This window comes from Coloeus monedula (assembly GCF_965178545.1).
Source record: "Coloeus monedula genome assembly, chromosome: 3".
Classification (NCBI taxonomy): Eukaryota; Metazoa; Chordata; class Aves; order Passeriformes; family Corvidae; genus Coloeus; species Coloeus monedula.
Genome location: NC_138783.1, coordinates 48,266,334 through 48,280,332, shown reverse-complemented (window position 1 = coordinate 48,280,332; position 13,999 = coordinate 48,266,334). Strand labels below are relative to the sequence as shown.

The following is a 13,999-nucleotide window of genomic DNA, read 5'->3' as shown; positions in this document are numbered from 1 at the left end:
GGACAGTAATGATATCAAAAAGAAAATAAATCAATTAAAAAAACCTAGAAGACAAGCTTATTTTATGTAAACCCATATTCTTGCATGCCCTTCTCGGAAATACATGAGTTAAGCAGAGTTTTGAACTGGATGCACTGGTTCTTTTAAAGGGTAACATGTAGAAAATGCACACTTAAAAAATATCTCAAACCCTTTCAGAGAAAGCACAAACACTTTAAATGCTTCCTTAAGAGCTTAAGAAAATTTTCATCGTCTCATTCTTCATAAAGTCGCAACAATTTCCTGAAATGTAGCCAAAAAAATCCTTTAGATTGAAAGCAAGTGTGAAGGATGCAAGAAGAAATTCATCCCACGTAGAAACAAGGGCCTCCACATACAAAACTTTAACCACAAATAAATTAATTCAATAAAAAAAAACTACAAAGAACAAGATGGTGTCATAATCAACACAAAACTCTCAAGCAGGTATTACTTTGACAGGAAAAAAACAACATTTACAATGGTATGCAAGCTGCAGTTCAAATTAACCTTCTGTAAAAGCACCCACAGTAAATTATAAAGACACTAATCAGTATGGCCAGACCACTGCAAGCCAACAGGCATGAGTAATGGGTAGCTTCAAGGTAGGAAGGCACACATCCAACTCAGAGGAACATCCTGTACCAAACTATCCAACTTGAACTTCTGGGAGGACTCGCAGCCAGGTGGTGACACCCGGAAACAACTTCCTGATCCTAATCCTCAAAGGAAATAAAATGCAACTTAGTGGCACAGCTAAAGGAATGCATATTACAAACTGTCAAGTTTCATCAGAACAGGAATTTTCCCTACAAAACAGACTACATAACCTGATGAGCCCTTTCCATGTGTTAGGCACAGAAAACAGCAAAAGAAGTACAGTCATAGGCAACCACAGGAAGGGCTGAAGAGGAGGATGATGAGTAGCACGCACACCACACACAGAAGGAAACACTGCCCAGCGGCACTTCCCTGAGACTGGAGCTGCATGAATCAGCCCACTGAGGGTAACACCAACACCAGTTCAAATGGACAGCTGTATGTGAGACACCAAATAAATGGAATATCTCAGTGGCAATAAACAGTTTTGCAAGGGAAAAAGATTCTTGAAGTTTTGCTGCCAAATCTAGAACATTATTTGTACATTCTGTAGGTTTGAAGGAAATAACTAAGAAACTTTAAAGATGCTAATTATTAATGCATTGCTACTTCTTTTTACAGAAGTTTTAAAAGTTACCTAAGAGAATAGGAAAATAAAACTCCCTCCACTATCCATGCCCTAGATCCTCCTTCACAACTTTAAATAAGCAGCCACATAGAAACTTCAGATGTCCTCTTGCTACAGCCCTAAAAAAGACAAAACTTTTTGGATTTGTCTTCTAAATGACTGTTCCTCTTTCACCTTCATTTGGCAAAGTCACATTCAGAAGTCTAGGAAAAGTATTTTATAGTTCAACCACTGTACTATGGAAAATAGTAATATCTGCAATAATGCCAATTACTGTCCCATGCTTCCTGCTACTGTCAGTCCCTAACTTACACTGTGAAGGTTAGCATATTACATATGGTTTTCTGGCATCATGAAAAATACTAGGACAACCCATTCATACATGAAAACAAAAAGATAGCATATCCATGTCTAATTGTAAGCAGTTTCAGTCCAGTTTGCTCATAAACTATTCAAGGTTTTCACTGTGTTTTTTATTTATTATAAAAATGCATTTCCAATGTAGCTTTCTCTGCCTACATTTCAGCCATTATCAAAAACCCCTGCAGTTTTTACACTACACCTTGACTGACCAGCAAAAACTGTTTCATTTCTAGGAACAGTTGTCATTTCAAGGTACACTATAAAATTTCAGCAGTATATCTGCTACTTCATCTTATACTTTTGCCAGAAATTATAGAATCTATCCAATTTTTAGCAAACTAGCAAGATACTCCCTGACACCATCAGCTTTCCAAATCCTTTGGGCTTTATTGAAGAATTAAGAAAAAGACTAATTCTTCCTGCTTCTCCCACTGCTCCTCACTATGCCAGAGTCATCATGAGACTCCATGTACCTTCATTTCTCCCTTGAATAAATACAGTTAATGCACAAAATCCTTCAAACTGGGAAGAAGCAAATGAAAACTTGCAAGTTTTGCCACACTGAGAAACCCCAGAGCTGACCTGCAGTAACTCCAGACAGGTGGTACAGTAGCTCAGTCACCCGTTATCCAAACAAAGCCCTGGAACCTGTGACAGTTACCTCGCTAGGGCACAGATAAAGCACCAGGTGCTCTGCTCCTGCTCTGGCTGAAACACCCTCAGTGACAGGCAGGTCAGGCTGGAAGCATGAGCAAGCTTTGGGCAGCAACCCCAGAGCTGAGCATGCTGCTGGGATCTTTGACACTGCATCCTTTCTACTGCTGGTATTTACTATGCCAGCCTATCCAAAACACTTAAAGCTGCTCAAAGCTACAATTTAGGCTATTGGCACAGTGATATCTAACTGGGCACTCCAAACAGCAGAAGCTACTCCAGAACATTTTCTTTTATCTAGCTGCAGGAAGACCATCTCTGTACTGAAGTGCTGTGGTTTGGCCATACCAATCAGCCTCCTTGTGCCACTCCAACAAATTGCTGTACTCCACTGCTGACCCACCTTCGCAGCGCTCAATTCCACTCGTACCACAGCAATTTCAAAATGGCTTTCAACTCCAAGGATTTTTATTGTCCTCTTCCAAATGGTCTAGAAACATACTGCTAGCAGAGGGACCCAAAGCACAAGATAACGCATTCCACAGGAACAATCAAAAGAAAACCATCAAAAATACACTCACAGGAGCAGAGGACAGTTTTCTTGGCAGTAGCTCAGGTTTAGAACAGAAAGCTCTAGAAGTGGCAAGTATAACTATTGCCTTCAAAAGAAAATTCAATACTAGCCTCTTTAAACTGACTTCCCTGTAGCAATCAGCAAGAAAATTAAGCCTGCAGAAAAGATAAAAAAAAGTAATTCTTGCATTGCTTATAGAGTGAAAAAAAGAAATGTTCAACACATACTCCATTTGTGTTCAAAGGGACATTCAGTTTCTACACCGTTGATAGCCCAGCAAATACCTAAACAGCCAAAGCATTTTTACTGTATTTGGCACCTGGCCTTCCCTATGAGAAGTTGATAACTTTCTCCTGCTTCTGCCAAACATTTAGCAAATCAGAAATTCTCACTTGCTTCTTGAAGACCACAGTAGTTCAGAGAATGTAAAAAGAAAAATTATTCATCATAAGCAACCCATAAAAGGTCTGCAGAAGTGGGCGCACTTCACCACACGAGCAGTGTGATATTAAAAAAGTGGAAACCTAAGCTGGAAAAAGAATATCTTAGTCCTCAAAGTTTTTATTCTCATGTGTTTACTAATTCACATCAGTCCCTGCAATTGATTTATCCATCCATATCTTTCTTATAGAACAATTGCAAGCAACCACTTTAAAACATTCCCATACACCATGGTATTGAAATAGCAATAAACTTCTGGTGTCTGTCTTTTCTCTTTTAAAGCATTGATTATAACTTTAGATAAGTTTAGGCAATTTTAGGAAAATCCTGAATTCGCTATTTTTTGTTAAAGGAATAAGCCCTTCTGTTGTGTAGCACTATCCAGGCATTGAAGCTGTATATATTTCAACAGGTTCTTCTTGGAGAGAACCAACAACTTCCTTGTAAAAAGAGAAAGGCTGACCAGGCAGGTAAGAGAAAAGACGGATGTGCAAGGGAACAGCAAAGAATCCAGGGGGGGGAAAAAATGCTAACACGTTATGTAAGGACCTGTGTGAAAATAGAACAAATTTCTCAATTCCATCAATATTCAAAACAGAAGTTGCATCCTGGCAATTCTGGAAAGAAATTAAATAGAACATCTTGAGAAATTAAGATGAAGCCTTCTACTTTTTATACACATATCATCTAATACACTTCTTGCTTGGTGAGTAACACTGCAGCTTAATGTGACAACTGCAATTAAAAATAAGTATCTTCTTATATAATTCCTCTCCCACAGAATTTTAAGAGAAAGTAGGCTTCCCGCCAGTGGCACGCACCAACCAGGGAAAAAGAAAGAAAAGATAGTTACTTTTGCATTACAATGATATTTTTTAGAAACAAAGTATCTCACCACAGCTTAAGTGCTTGAGTAGTACTGCGATGAACTCAACACATATGCTTCAATTGAACGCGTCAGTTCCAGCAAATTTTAGTTTAATACTTGTCTAACACCGGCACTATCTGAACACTAATACTATCTGGAAAGATTTTTTGATTTTTTCAGTCTATGCTTTCACTAACCAGTAAACAAATACTGTATTATCCTAGACTACTTCTTTTATGAACCCAGTATCAGCACTGACAATCTCAGACACTGTTCTTCATATAAATAAGGATCCTTTCCAGTAATGTGATATATTGCTCCCAACACGAATGGGCTAAAGCAAGGCCACAACAGATTTAGCTGATACTTTTCAAAACAATATTTTAAAGATTTCTGGCAAGGTAATAAAACATGGATTTAAATAATTCATTTTGCTATTACTGCTTTTTAAAATGCACAATTATTTTTAGGCTGGGTAAAAAGTTTATACATAGTCTTGATTTAAACTCTCAGCACTGCAACAGTGCACTTTGCATGAGCTGGTAAACTGAATCATAGGTTCATTGTATACATGTGCATCCTAAGGACAAGGTGCTATCTCAGCTGGATATAAAGCAGTAAAAACCACAGTGCCATATCTCCGGAGGAATTTACAGAGATAGCCATCCTTATATTGAGACAAAAACAGTAAAATGCCTATACAAAGCTTATCTAAGGCAAGTCATTTAAGATTTGTGTCCTTTTAGTCACCTAGAAGCATTGAGGTGTCAAAGGAGCTTATGCTTGTCTTCCGTTTTGTACTGACATGTACATTTCCACACACCAGGAAATCCTGTGCTGGTGGTACTAACCTCACTTGTACACCTCAGTGTTATTTTCTCTACAGTGCCACTACTTGGAACTTGTTAGGGAAATTGGATTCTCTGCTGTTTCAATGCCTTTCTCATTTAATGCAATGTTTTTGAAAAACAGACTAGGACTCTCTGAAATAGAGGCACCAGACAAAGACAATGAACGACACTCCCAGGCATGAGAGGCAAAAATAAAAGCACATGCCTGGGTTAGGATGCTGTGACAGAGTGCAGTCAGAGGGCAGACAGCACAAATGAACCAAGTTAGCTGAAAGGCAGACAGGAAGCAAAACAGTTTGGGAAATGCTGCTTTATTTACAAACACTCCCACTACACACAGAGATATTCATGGGCAAGCAAAGGAAAACAGCTGTCTTTACCGTAATTTTAAATGGCTGAGCTGTCTTCTTTTTGTATACCTAACATATCTGATGAAGATACCATCTGATGAAGACTGAAAAACAGCGTAAGTGCCATCCTTCTGCTCTGTTTATTACAGAGTCTAGAGCAGCTGGACTCCTCATCATGGATCAAGTCCAAAAGCACAGTGATAATACAAATTAAAGTTGATACTTTCTCAAAAGAGAAAATCAGAACTATTCTGTTATCAGAAACAGCAATTTAAAGTAGTGCAATTACTCAATATCATGGCTTTCAGAGCTAACCCTCTCTAAGATCTTTTACAACTCCTAAAACATTGCACTGACCTATTCAATAAACTGCATCAATTTTTTCAAACATTTAAGCTTTTGTTTTAATAGCCTCCAATTAATACTCAACATTTTATAAAAGTAATTGCATGAAGCATGTGCAGATAACCTGGAGAGAACATTAGGATATTTTTCACAGCAGCTGGGGAGAATGCATAAAAGAAAGGAAAGGTTTTCTTGCCATCGGCCTCAGCATTAGACCAACTGAAGTTGAGCAACTCTACCCATAAACTACAGGAATCACACATTTTATGATCGACTTGACAGCAACTTGGACAATGTGGTCTCTGCTCTCCCTTTTGTATATCTGTGCTTTGTTTCTAAATTTCCAGTCTCACATTTAAAAAAGGTCAGGAGTAAAAGGCTGTTAAAAAGCAAATTAAAAAATACAAGTAAGTTCTAAGCACAAAATATCTTTGAAGATCAAACAAGGCAACCACACAATCGGAACTTTAACTACTGAAAGACTCATGAAGCCTGCACACACACACAGAGTGTGATCAATTTCAACTCATGTCCTATACTCATGTCCATACACAGTGATTCAGCACACACTTTTCTGATGGCATAAAGCATTACATCTTTACTAGAAAGCAACAAATCAGGAAAACATCAGCTTACTATCTAAATCCCTCCACTGACCCCTTTTCATCAGCTGCCTCACAACCAAGATTATTTTTTCCGCTTTGGAGGTTCTACAGAAATGCTTGTGGTCTATCACCCCACCCTCACTTAGCATTTATCCATTTTTCCCACAGCAGTCTAAATTTGCTTCTAGCTGGTTCCTTACACATGGAAACCTTTCTGGGCTAGTCCTCAGAGTCACTAATTTCTGGACGTTCAAATCATTCCTGAAGGCCCACTCCTACAGTGATATCTAAAACAACCAGTTTCTAATACCTGCTAGATAGAAATTAAAATGGGGTGTTCTGAATCTTGAAAAACAAGCTTCCAATTATTAAGACACAGCATACAGTTTGCTCATATAGTGTAACTATCCTCACACTCACTCCTTTTCATGTTTGGCTTTGAAGCAGGAAAACGACAAGAGTAATAGTGCTACAGTATTCTTCAGTACACAACACAGCCTGCGTTCTACCAGAAACAAGTGATTGCAAATACTCCTCTGGTATCCATAATTCTTGTGAATTTTTTGGACTTTGAATGAATTCCTATACAATAAGAAAAACTCACAGGGTATATAAACAGATAAAATCAAAGCCAATTACTAGTGCAATTTTTTTTTAAGTTTCACTGCCCTCAAAATCCCAAATAACCTTGCAGATTGAGAAATTTTTCCTTCTCTTTCTTTTTCCTTAGCTCCCCCAAATAATTTTCTTCCTACTGGCTATTCAGTTAACAGTTGGACTCAACGATCCTTGTGGGTCCCTTCCAACATAAAATATTCCATTATTCTGTTATTTTCACATGAAACACACAAAAGCAAAAAGAAATCCGTGTCTAATTGCCTGATTTCTGCATCTGACATATAAGACAAAAAGTGATTAAGTGAACTTAGTAGTCTTCATTTCCTCTCATGCATCTCTAACCAGTTATTGGTTTTACTCTTCAATTCTCAGTTGTATCTGTCTCCAAATGTCCCTTCAATGCTCAGAATTGTTTTCCCATTTCTTAAAAATATTCAGAGCAAAAACAAGATGAAAATTGCATGATCTGTCAACTCCTGGAAAAGGCATAATGAAAATTAAAGGGGAAGGCACCTCTAAAAGAAAAAAAAACCCCACAACTGAAGTACACAACTAATACAGCATCACTCACAATAAGTACAAACATGTTTGGAAAAAGAATTCTCAAGCACACACTTTTACCTGTTTTCTCCATAGAAGTGGAGAAGAAACAAACCCCAGGAAAAGTGAAGAGTATGTGACATACTGCAACTATACTTGTACTTAAAAGTTTCCTGTAACTGTCTGTTTCTAAACAGTTTGATCTGTAAATAGTGAAATGCTACCAAACGTAAAAAAAAAATCCACATTTACAATAACCCTGAGCAGTTTAACTGCATTAAGGAGTGTAATCCAACAGATTACCTTTAGTATCAATTTTGCTGAATAGCTATCTTTCCATTTTTTCTATATCAGCTGCTTCATTTTGTTTAAAAAGGAGTGTACTGGCAAAGAATCAAACACCTTTTAAAAAGCAGAAAATTCACATATGTCTATGTCTTTCCACTCCCAGCATACTCAGGGATTTCACAAAACCGAAGGTGCAATGCTCACTAAACTAACCACGGGGCGATTGCATACATATGGAGTTTCTACAGCAGTGACGACTACAGCCCTGACTAGACACAACATGCAGGTGGTTGGCTGTAAAAACAGAAATAATGCTTTTATTAGGGCTGTGAAAACAAACAATGCTTTTATTAGGCCAACCCAACACACCCCAAGTCTTGAGGTCCCTTTCCACCTTCTCCGCAGGCTGGCAATAAAGTCTATTCACAGATGGGCTTTTCTCAGCAGCCATAGGAAAATACCACCTTGCAGAAACACAGGCCTGTTTTCCAACTACAGATTTCCTGGGAGGGCTTTGCAAAAGGCTTTCTAGAAGAGAAACGGATTCAAACATGTCACAATGAAAGGGTGGGCTAGGCTCTGGCACTGGAAACTCCTGCAGCAGCAGCACTGCTGCTGTGGCCAGCTCCTCACAGGCGGCTCCGCAGCTGCCACTGGGCCCAGAGCACACCTGGCACTCCTCAGCTCAGTGTCCCAGTGTTTTATAGGAATTGGAAGCCAGAAGAAAGGGTGAGTACTATGTATTATCAACTTCACAGCAAAAAGTGTGGCAGAAACTAGCAAATGTTTGGAACCATACTTCAGCTTGTATCTATAAATATACGAGGTCTACATGCAAAAGAGTATTACACCTGTTCAACTACCTGAAAGCTAACAAACACAATGGCAGTTGTCCATGCAACTTTAACTTGTCTTACCTAGGTACAGGCATGATACACTTTAATACCACATTTCCCTCTAGATCCTCCCTCAGGCAGCACTGAGAAGGGATGGCGGCCTAGGACCAAGCCCACAGCATGCAGCAAAGGAGACTGCTGGTCTGCTGTTTACAGAAGTTGCAAAGTGCTGCAGAGAACAGAGGGCAGATATAAGAGCAGAAATTCTTCATGCTACTAGGCCCTCTACTCATCCTTCCATAGGCTACTCCTTTAAATCCTGTTAATCTATCGTATCTTTTCCCCTAAATAGCAAGTACCAATCATTTCCCCTCCTCTGCTCCTTCTACAGATTCAGTCCTGTTGTCACTGCTGCTCACTGGGCTGACACATGGGACATACATCTATTAGAAAAGCGCCACGTGCAGATTTTAGCAGCTACCAATTTTGGAGAAAATGTGCTATTTCTCTTCCCCCTTTTTGTCACGGAAGTTCTATGTACAAAAGATTAATTTTTAAAAATAAAATTTTAAATAGGCAATATCAGCTATGTTCCCTATTCTGTATGCTGTCAGCTGGCCACGTTACTCTTGGAAGGTGAACCATGCAGAAGGCTGAGCACTCACAACTCTGGTGGAAGAAGCAGGAATGATGCTTTGAACACATGCTCCAAATGTCAACTAGTCTAGGGGCACTGGGCAGCAGCACTACCTTCGGAGAGTGGGTGGAGCTCATGGGCATGGTCAGTCTTGCTCCCCAGGAACACAAAAAGCCACACCATCAAGCCAAAGCCACATTAAGCCCACTACCTCATCCGGTATCGGACAGCAGTAGGTATGTGGACAAAAGCACACGCATGAGGCAAGGATAAAGCAAGATTTCCCAGCAGGCTTTCAGCCATATATATGTAGGGGAAGATGAGTCTGATCCAGAGATGGGGAGGTTTTGTATTTAATAACCTCAAGCAGAGTTTTCTTCCAAGACTCTCTGATCACTTCTGGAATTCTGTCAGATGTTTGCATTCAAAACATCTATGGGCATGGAACAGCTTAACCACACATCGCCTGAGAAATTCCTCCTCGTTAGCTCTGACGACGCTCATTCCACTTCATACTCTGAGATACTTCCACACTGGAGATTTCTTGCATTTTCACTGTTCACCATCTCCTCATCACTCAACATTACTACCACCCATGTTGTGAAAATAAGTTGGTATTTGGGAGCCCTTGTGATTAACACAGAAAAACCTGTAAGTAAATTAATAATCCTGTACTCAAAGCAGGATTAGAGTAACACGCATGTTAGAATGAGGCACTGACCCACTTTTAACAATAAATAGGACTACCCAGTTAATTAGTCAATGAGCATTATCTGCTCTGTGCACTGAATGAAGCTGGTGTCCAGTGAGGAAGGAACAAGAGAAGGTGGCATCCACAGTCACATTAAGACTACCAAATACTTAGAGAAGACAGTCAGTGAGACTGTACAGGCAGGTGATTCTTGGCAAATCCCAATTTCATGTTCCTAACCTCAGAACATTTTTAATACGACTTTATGTCTTACTTCCTACATCCACAGAAATAAAACTTTCATTCCATCCACGTGGAAATCATACTGTTAACACCACAGGCAACCAGCAAGGTAAGGAATTTAGATATTAGCTTGTCAGTACTTATATATATCAACTTCAGATTTTGAAGAATTATTTTCCTTATTTTTTTCACAAATGCATCCCAAAGCAAAGGGGTTTAGAAGTGAGACTAGGCCCATTCTCTGGCTCTTCAACTTAAGTTTCCCTGTCTTTCATTCCCAGGCTCTTTTTCCTAGCTAGTGTCCTTCAAGATCTTCTACCAGTCAAAGCTTTTGCCCCCTACAACAGCTGATACGGCCTTCCCAGCAGACAACCACTGACAACCTCATAGTGGGCTTCTCCATTCTTGGTGCCCTCACTCATTAACTGGGTACAACTGCAGCAAGCGCATTCAATAGAAGCAAGTGTTTCAAATAATTTAACTGCTCAGCAGTATCAACCCCCAAGCACACACAAATTCTGAAGATTTTTGTCTTAGATTCAGAGCTTGGGCAAATTTTTTTAACTGTTTCTTAGAAGAGTATCCTTCATATAGGAGCTTTTACCTGCAAGCTAAATTATGCATCCTCTCCCCAAGTCTGAATCCCCTAACCATTTTCTTTCACACAGGGGAAAAAGTATGTTTCATATCAAACTCTGTCCAAAAGAAAAATTAACAAAGATTGACTTATTGCTGCTGAATCCCTCCAACACATCTCTATTTCATTAAAAAAAAAAAAAATAAAGGCAAGACAGCCTTCAGCTTGAATAACTTAAGTTCAACAAAAATCTGGTAGACTTTTAAAAGAAAGCCTTACGCAGTAGTATATTAAAAGGCTCCCCCTGAAAGGGGAGACAGGACAGTCTGGTGTTAATGTAAGACACTGAGAAGCTACCAACTACAGTTCATACTCAGCAGCACAAGCTCACCACACCTGGCAAAACAGCAATTGCAGGATCCCAAAAGATTTATCAAGCACTAAAAACCTACATACAGGATGTTCAGCATGGTTGCATCTTAATTTCAGAAAAAAAATATAGTTGTGACCATTTAGTAGCTAAAGCATTTAATGTAAATAAATGCCAGGCTTGTGTCAAAAATCAGTAATGCAGCCAAGCTTAACATACTCATGAAAAGAAGCACGACTTTTCTGAAGGGGCATGTTTCCATAGCCTGCCAAATGCTGCTTCACCTAAAAACGAATGGTTATTAAAATCAGTTTTCCGCAAGCTCCATCTAACTATGGGCCTGCACATCAGGAGGATGCACAACCGACCAGCAACAGCAGTGCAGCTCTGCATGACATACAGGCTATCTGAACTCCCACCATTTGAAAATGGGCTGCGCATAAGGGCTGAAAAACCTGCGGAAAAAAAATTGAAGCAACTTCTGCTCAGAGTAGTAAATAACATAGATATCTATCCCAGAATCATATATTAAGGCTGGAAGGGGTCTGGGGATCATCTAGTTCAAACCCCCTGCCCAGGCAGAATCACCTAGAGCAGGTTACACAGAATCCATCCAGGTAGGGTTTAAATATTTACAGACAGGGAGACTCCACAAGCCCTGGGCAGCCTGTTCCACTGCTCTGCCACCCTCAACATAAAGAAATTCTTTCTCATGTTGAGGTGAATCGCTATTTACAATTCTTTTCTTGTAATTTGAACACTGTGTTTTAGCTGGAACATTTAAGACTTTCAAGAGCCGACACTCAATATACGGTGCTCGGAAGAGCCCATCCAAGGGTACCGCTCCGGAAAGCGCTGCCTCCCTGCTCCCGGCCTGACTTCGGGCAGGGAGTACCTGTGAACCTGCACCAAGCCTAGCGCTAAAGGGACGGATGGACAGCTGCCCAGGAGCCCCTTTAAAGCCACATCGGAGGAGCCCCTTCCCACACACATCTGCCCGCTCCTTCCCATCGGTACCGGCCGGGTCCCCTCCGAGCAGCCGGCCCAGCCCCGTCCGCCCGTCCGAGACGGCCGCAGCCGGGCGGGCGGCCCGGGGTCCCCCGGCACCACCATGGCTGTTGTTACTTGCTTCCGGCAGCACCGCGGCGTGCCGGGGATGAGGAACAACGCGCCGCCCGCCTCCCCCTCCCGGCAGCGCCCCCCCACCCCACCCCCCGGCCGCCCCGCCGCACTCACTCGCCAGCCGTGGGCCATCCAGCCCCCCGCCGCCGCCGCCGCCGCCTCCGCCTCCCGCCCCCAGTTCGGCTTTCTTAGGCCCCACCACCGCTGCCGCCGGGCCCGAGCTGGCCCCGTGCGCTGAGTAGCCCGGTCCGGCGGCGGCGGCGGGCGGGGGGATGCCGAGCGGGAGCCCGCCGAGGGGGGGGGCGGCGGGCCCTGGGCCGGCGGGGGCGGCGCCCGGCTCCTCATGCAGGAACTGGCACTCCTCGCCGTAGAAGCAGGTCTTGTCCTTGGCGTAGTAGCGGCAGAACTTCAGCTTCACGGCCCCGCCGCCGCCGCCGCCGGCCCCCGCCCCGCCGGCCGCCGGCCCCGCCACGCCGACCCCCGCCCCCGGCGGCGGCCCCACCACCGGCGACGGCGACGAGCAGGGCAGGCCGCTGCTGTTCATGGCAACCGCCCCGCCGCCGGGGTCGGCACCATGGGGAAGGGGGCGGGCAGGGGGAAGGGGCGCGGGGACCGCCGTCACCCCGGGTCCGGCTCCGGAAGGGGCAGGAGGAGGAGGAGGGGGCGACTCCGCGCCTCTTAAAGGGGCCGCGCGGCCCGGGGCGGCGGCGGCGCCTCCTCCTCCTCAGCGGTCCCGGCGCTCGGGGTTGTTTATGCCATTTTCCTCTTCCTGAGCGGCCGCGCCTGCGCCGGCGCGGAGCATCCTGGGTAGCGCCGCCGGCCGGGCCGGGGAGGCGGAGGGGGAGCCGGTGCTGCGGGCGGGGGCAGGCAGGGAGGGCTGGCGGGATGGAGCGCGGCGGCCGCGCAGCCGCGGGCGGCCGAGAGCGGTGTCCGGCGGGGCGCAGCGGCGGGGCCGTGGGCGGCGAGGGGCGTTAACTGCCCGCGCCAGGGAGGTGACCCCCGGCAGGTGACCCCGGCACACGGCCCGGCCCCTGCCCCGCGGCCGCTCGGCTCTCGAGCGCGCTACCAGCCTGGATCTCGAGCCTTCTCCCCCATCGCGGGGTCGAGGTCAAAGCACCGGCGGTCCCAGCGGGATTTCAACCGGCTTCCCCCCGCAAAAGTCTCGTACCTCTTTCCTGCCGAAAAAACACAGGGCAGCCTGCTGGCCGTGCCTTGCCGGCTGGCATAACAGGAATGCAGCCTGAAGGATTCTCCCTTTCCAGGTGACGAGACGCAATTTTTAAGAAAATGCTTCAAGTCTTTTCCCCGGAGCTTGGACAACTTTGTTACGTGAATTTTAAATGACTCTCTTGCAGGGCTACTCAAGATTTTAAATTTTTCGATTTTTACTCAGTCAAGTTGTTGACATAGTTTGTGCAATCACTGAAATAGTGTGTATATGTAGTTGAAAAAATGTAAGTTAAAGTGCACTTGACATTATTTTGGTAAGAAAAACATTTACTGTGGAATTAAGATTACTTGTTGTCTATCATAGCCTTCTCTCTTATTAAAAATGAAAAGAAAATCAGGGCCTGCCTAGAAGATGCTTTGACAGTTTGTATGAAAAGAAATTTAAAAATAATGAGTGAGCTTGTCTCACTGGAACAAATCAAAGTCTTTCTTCATCAGATGGAATGTTCAAAGACCTTGAGAAGTGCCTTAAGCTGAAATCTCAAGATCTAAAATTTTGGACGGAAAACTAGAGAAAGGACAAGACTACAACAGTCCAGGCTTCAGTTTT

At 43.3% G+C, this 13,999-nt stretch overlaps 1 protein-coding gene across 4 annotated transcripts in view; it reads right to left on the bottom strand.

Moving 5' to 3' along the window:
- Window positions 1-12,936, bottom strand: part of PAN3 (poly(A) specific ribonuclease subunit PAN3) — a 97,213-nt gene extending 84,277 nt beyond the window's left edge. For 3 of the 4 annotated variants that reach the window (XM_082278691.1, XM_082278690.1, XM_082278689.1), the window contains exon 1: window positions 12,334-12,936. In XM_082278691.1, coding sequence (XP_082134817.1) covers window positions 12,334-12,763 — 430 coding nt within the window. In that variant the 5' untranslated portion in view covers window positions 12,764-12,936. The remainder of the gene's footprint in view (window positions 1-12,333) is intronic. The other variant, XM_082278688.1, reaches the window with a different exon arrangement.
- Between the last annotated feature and the right edge of the window lie 1,063 nt (window positions 12,937-13,999).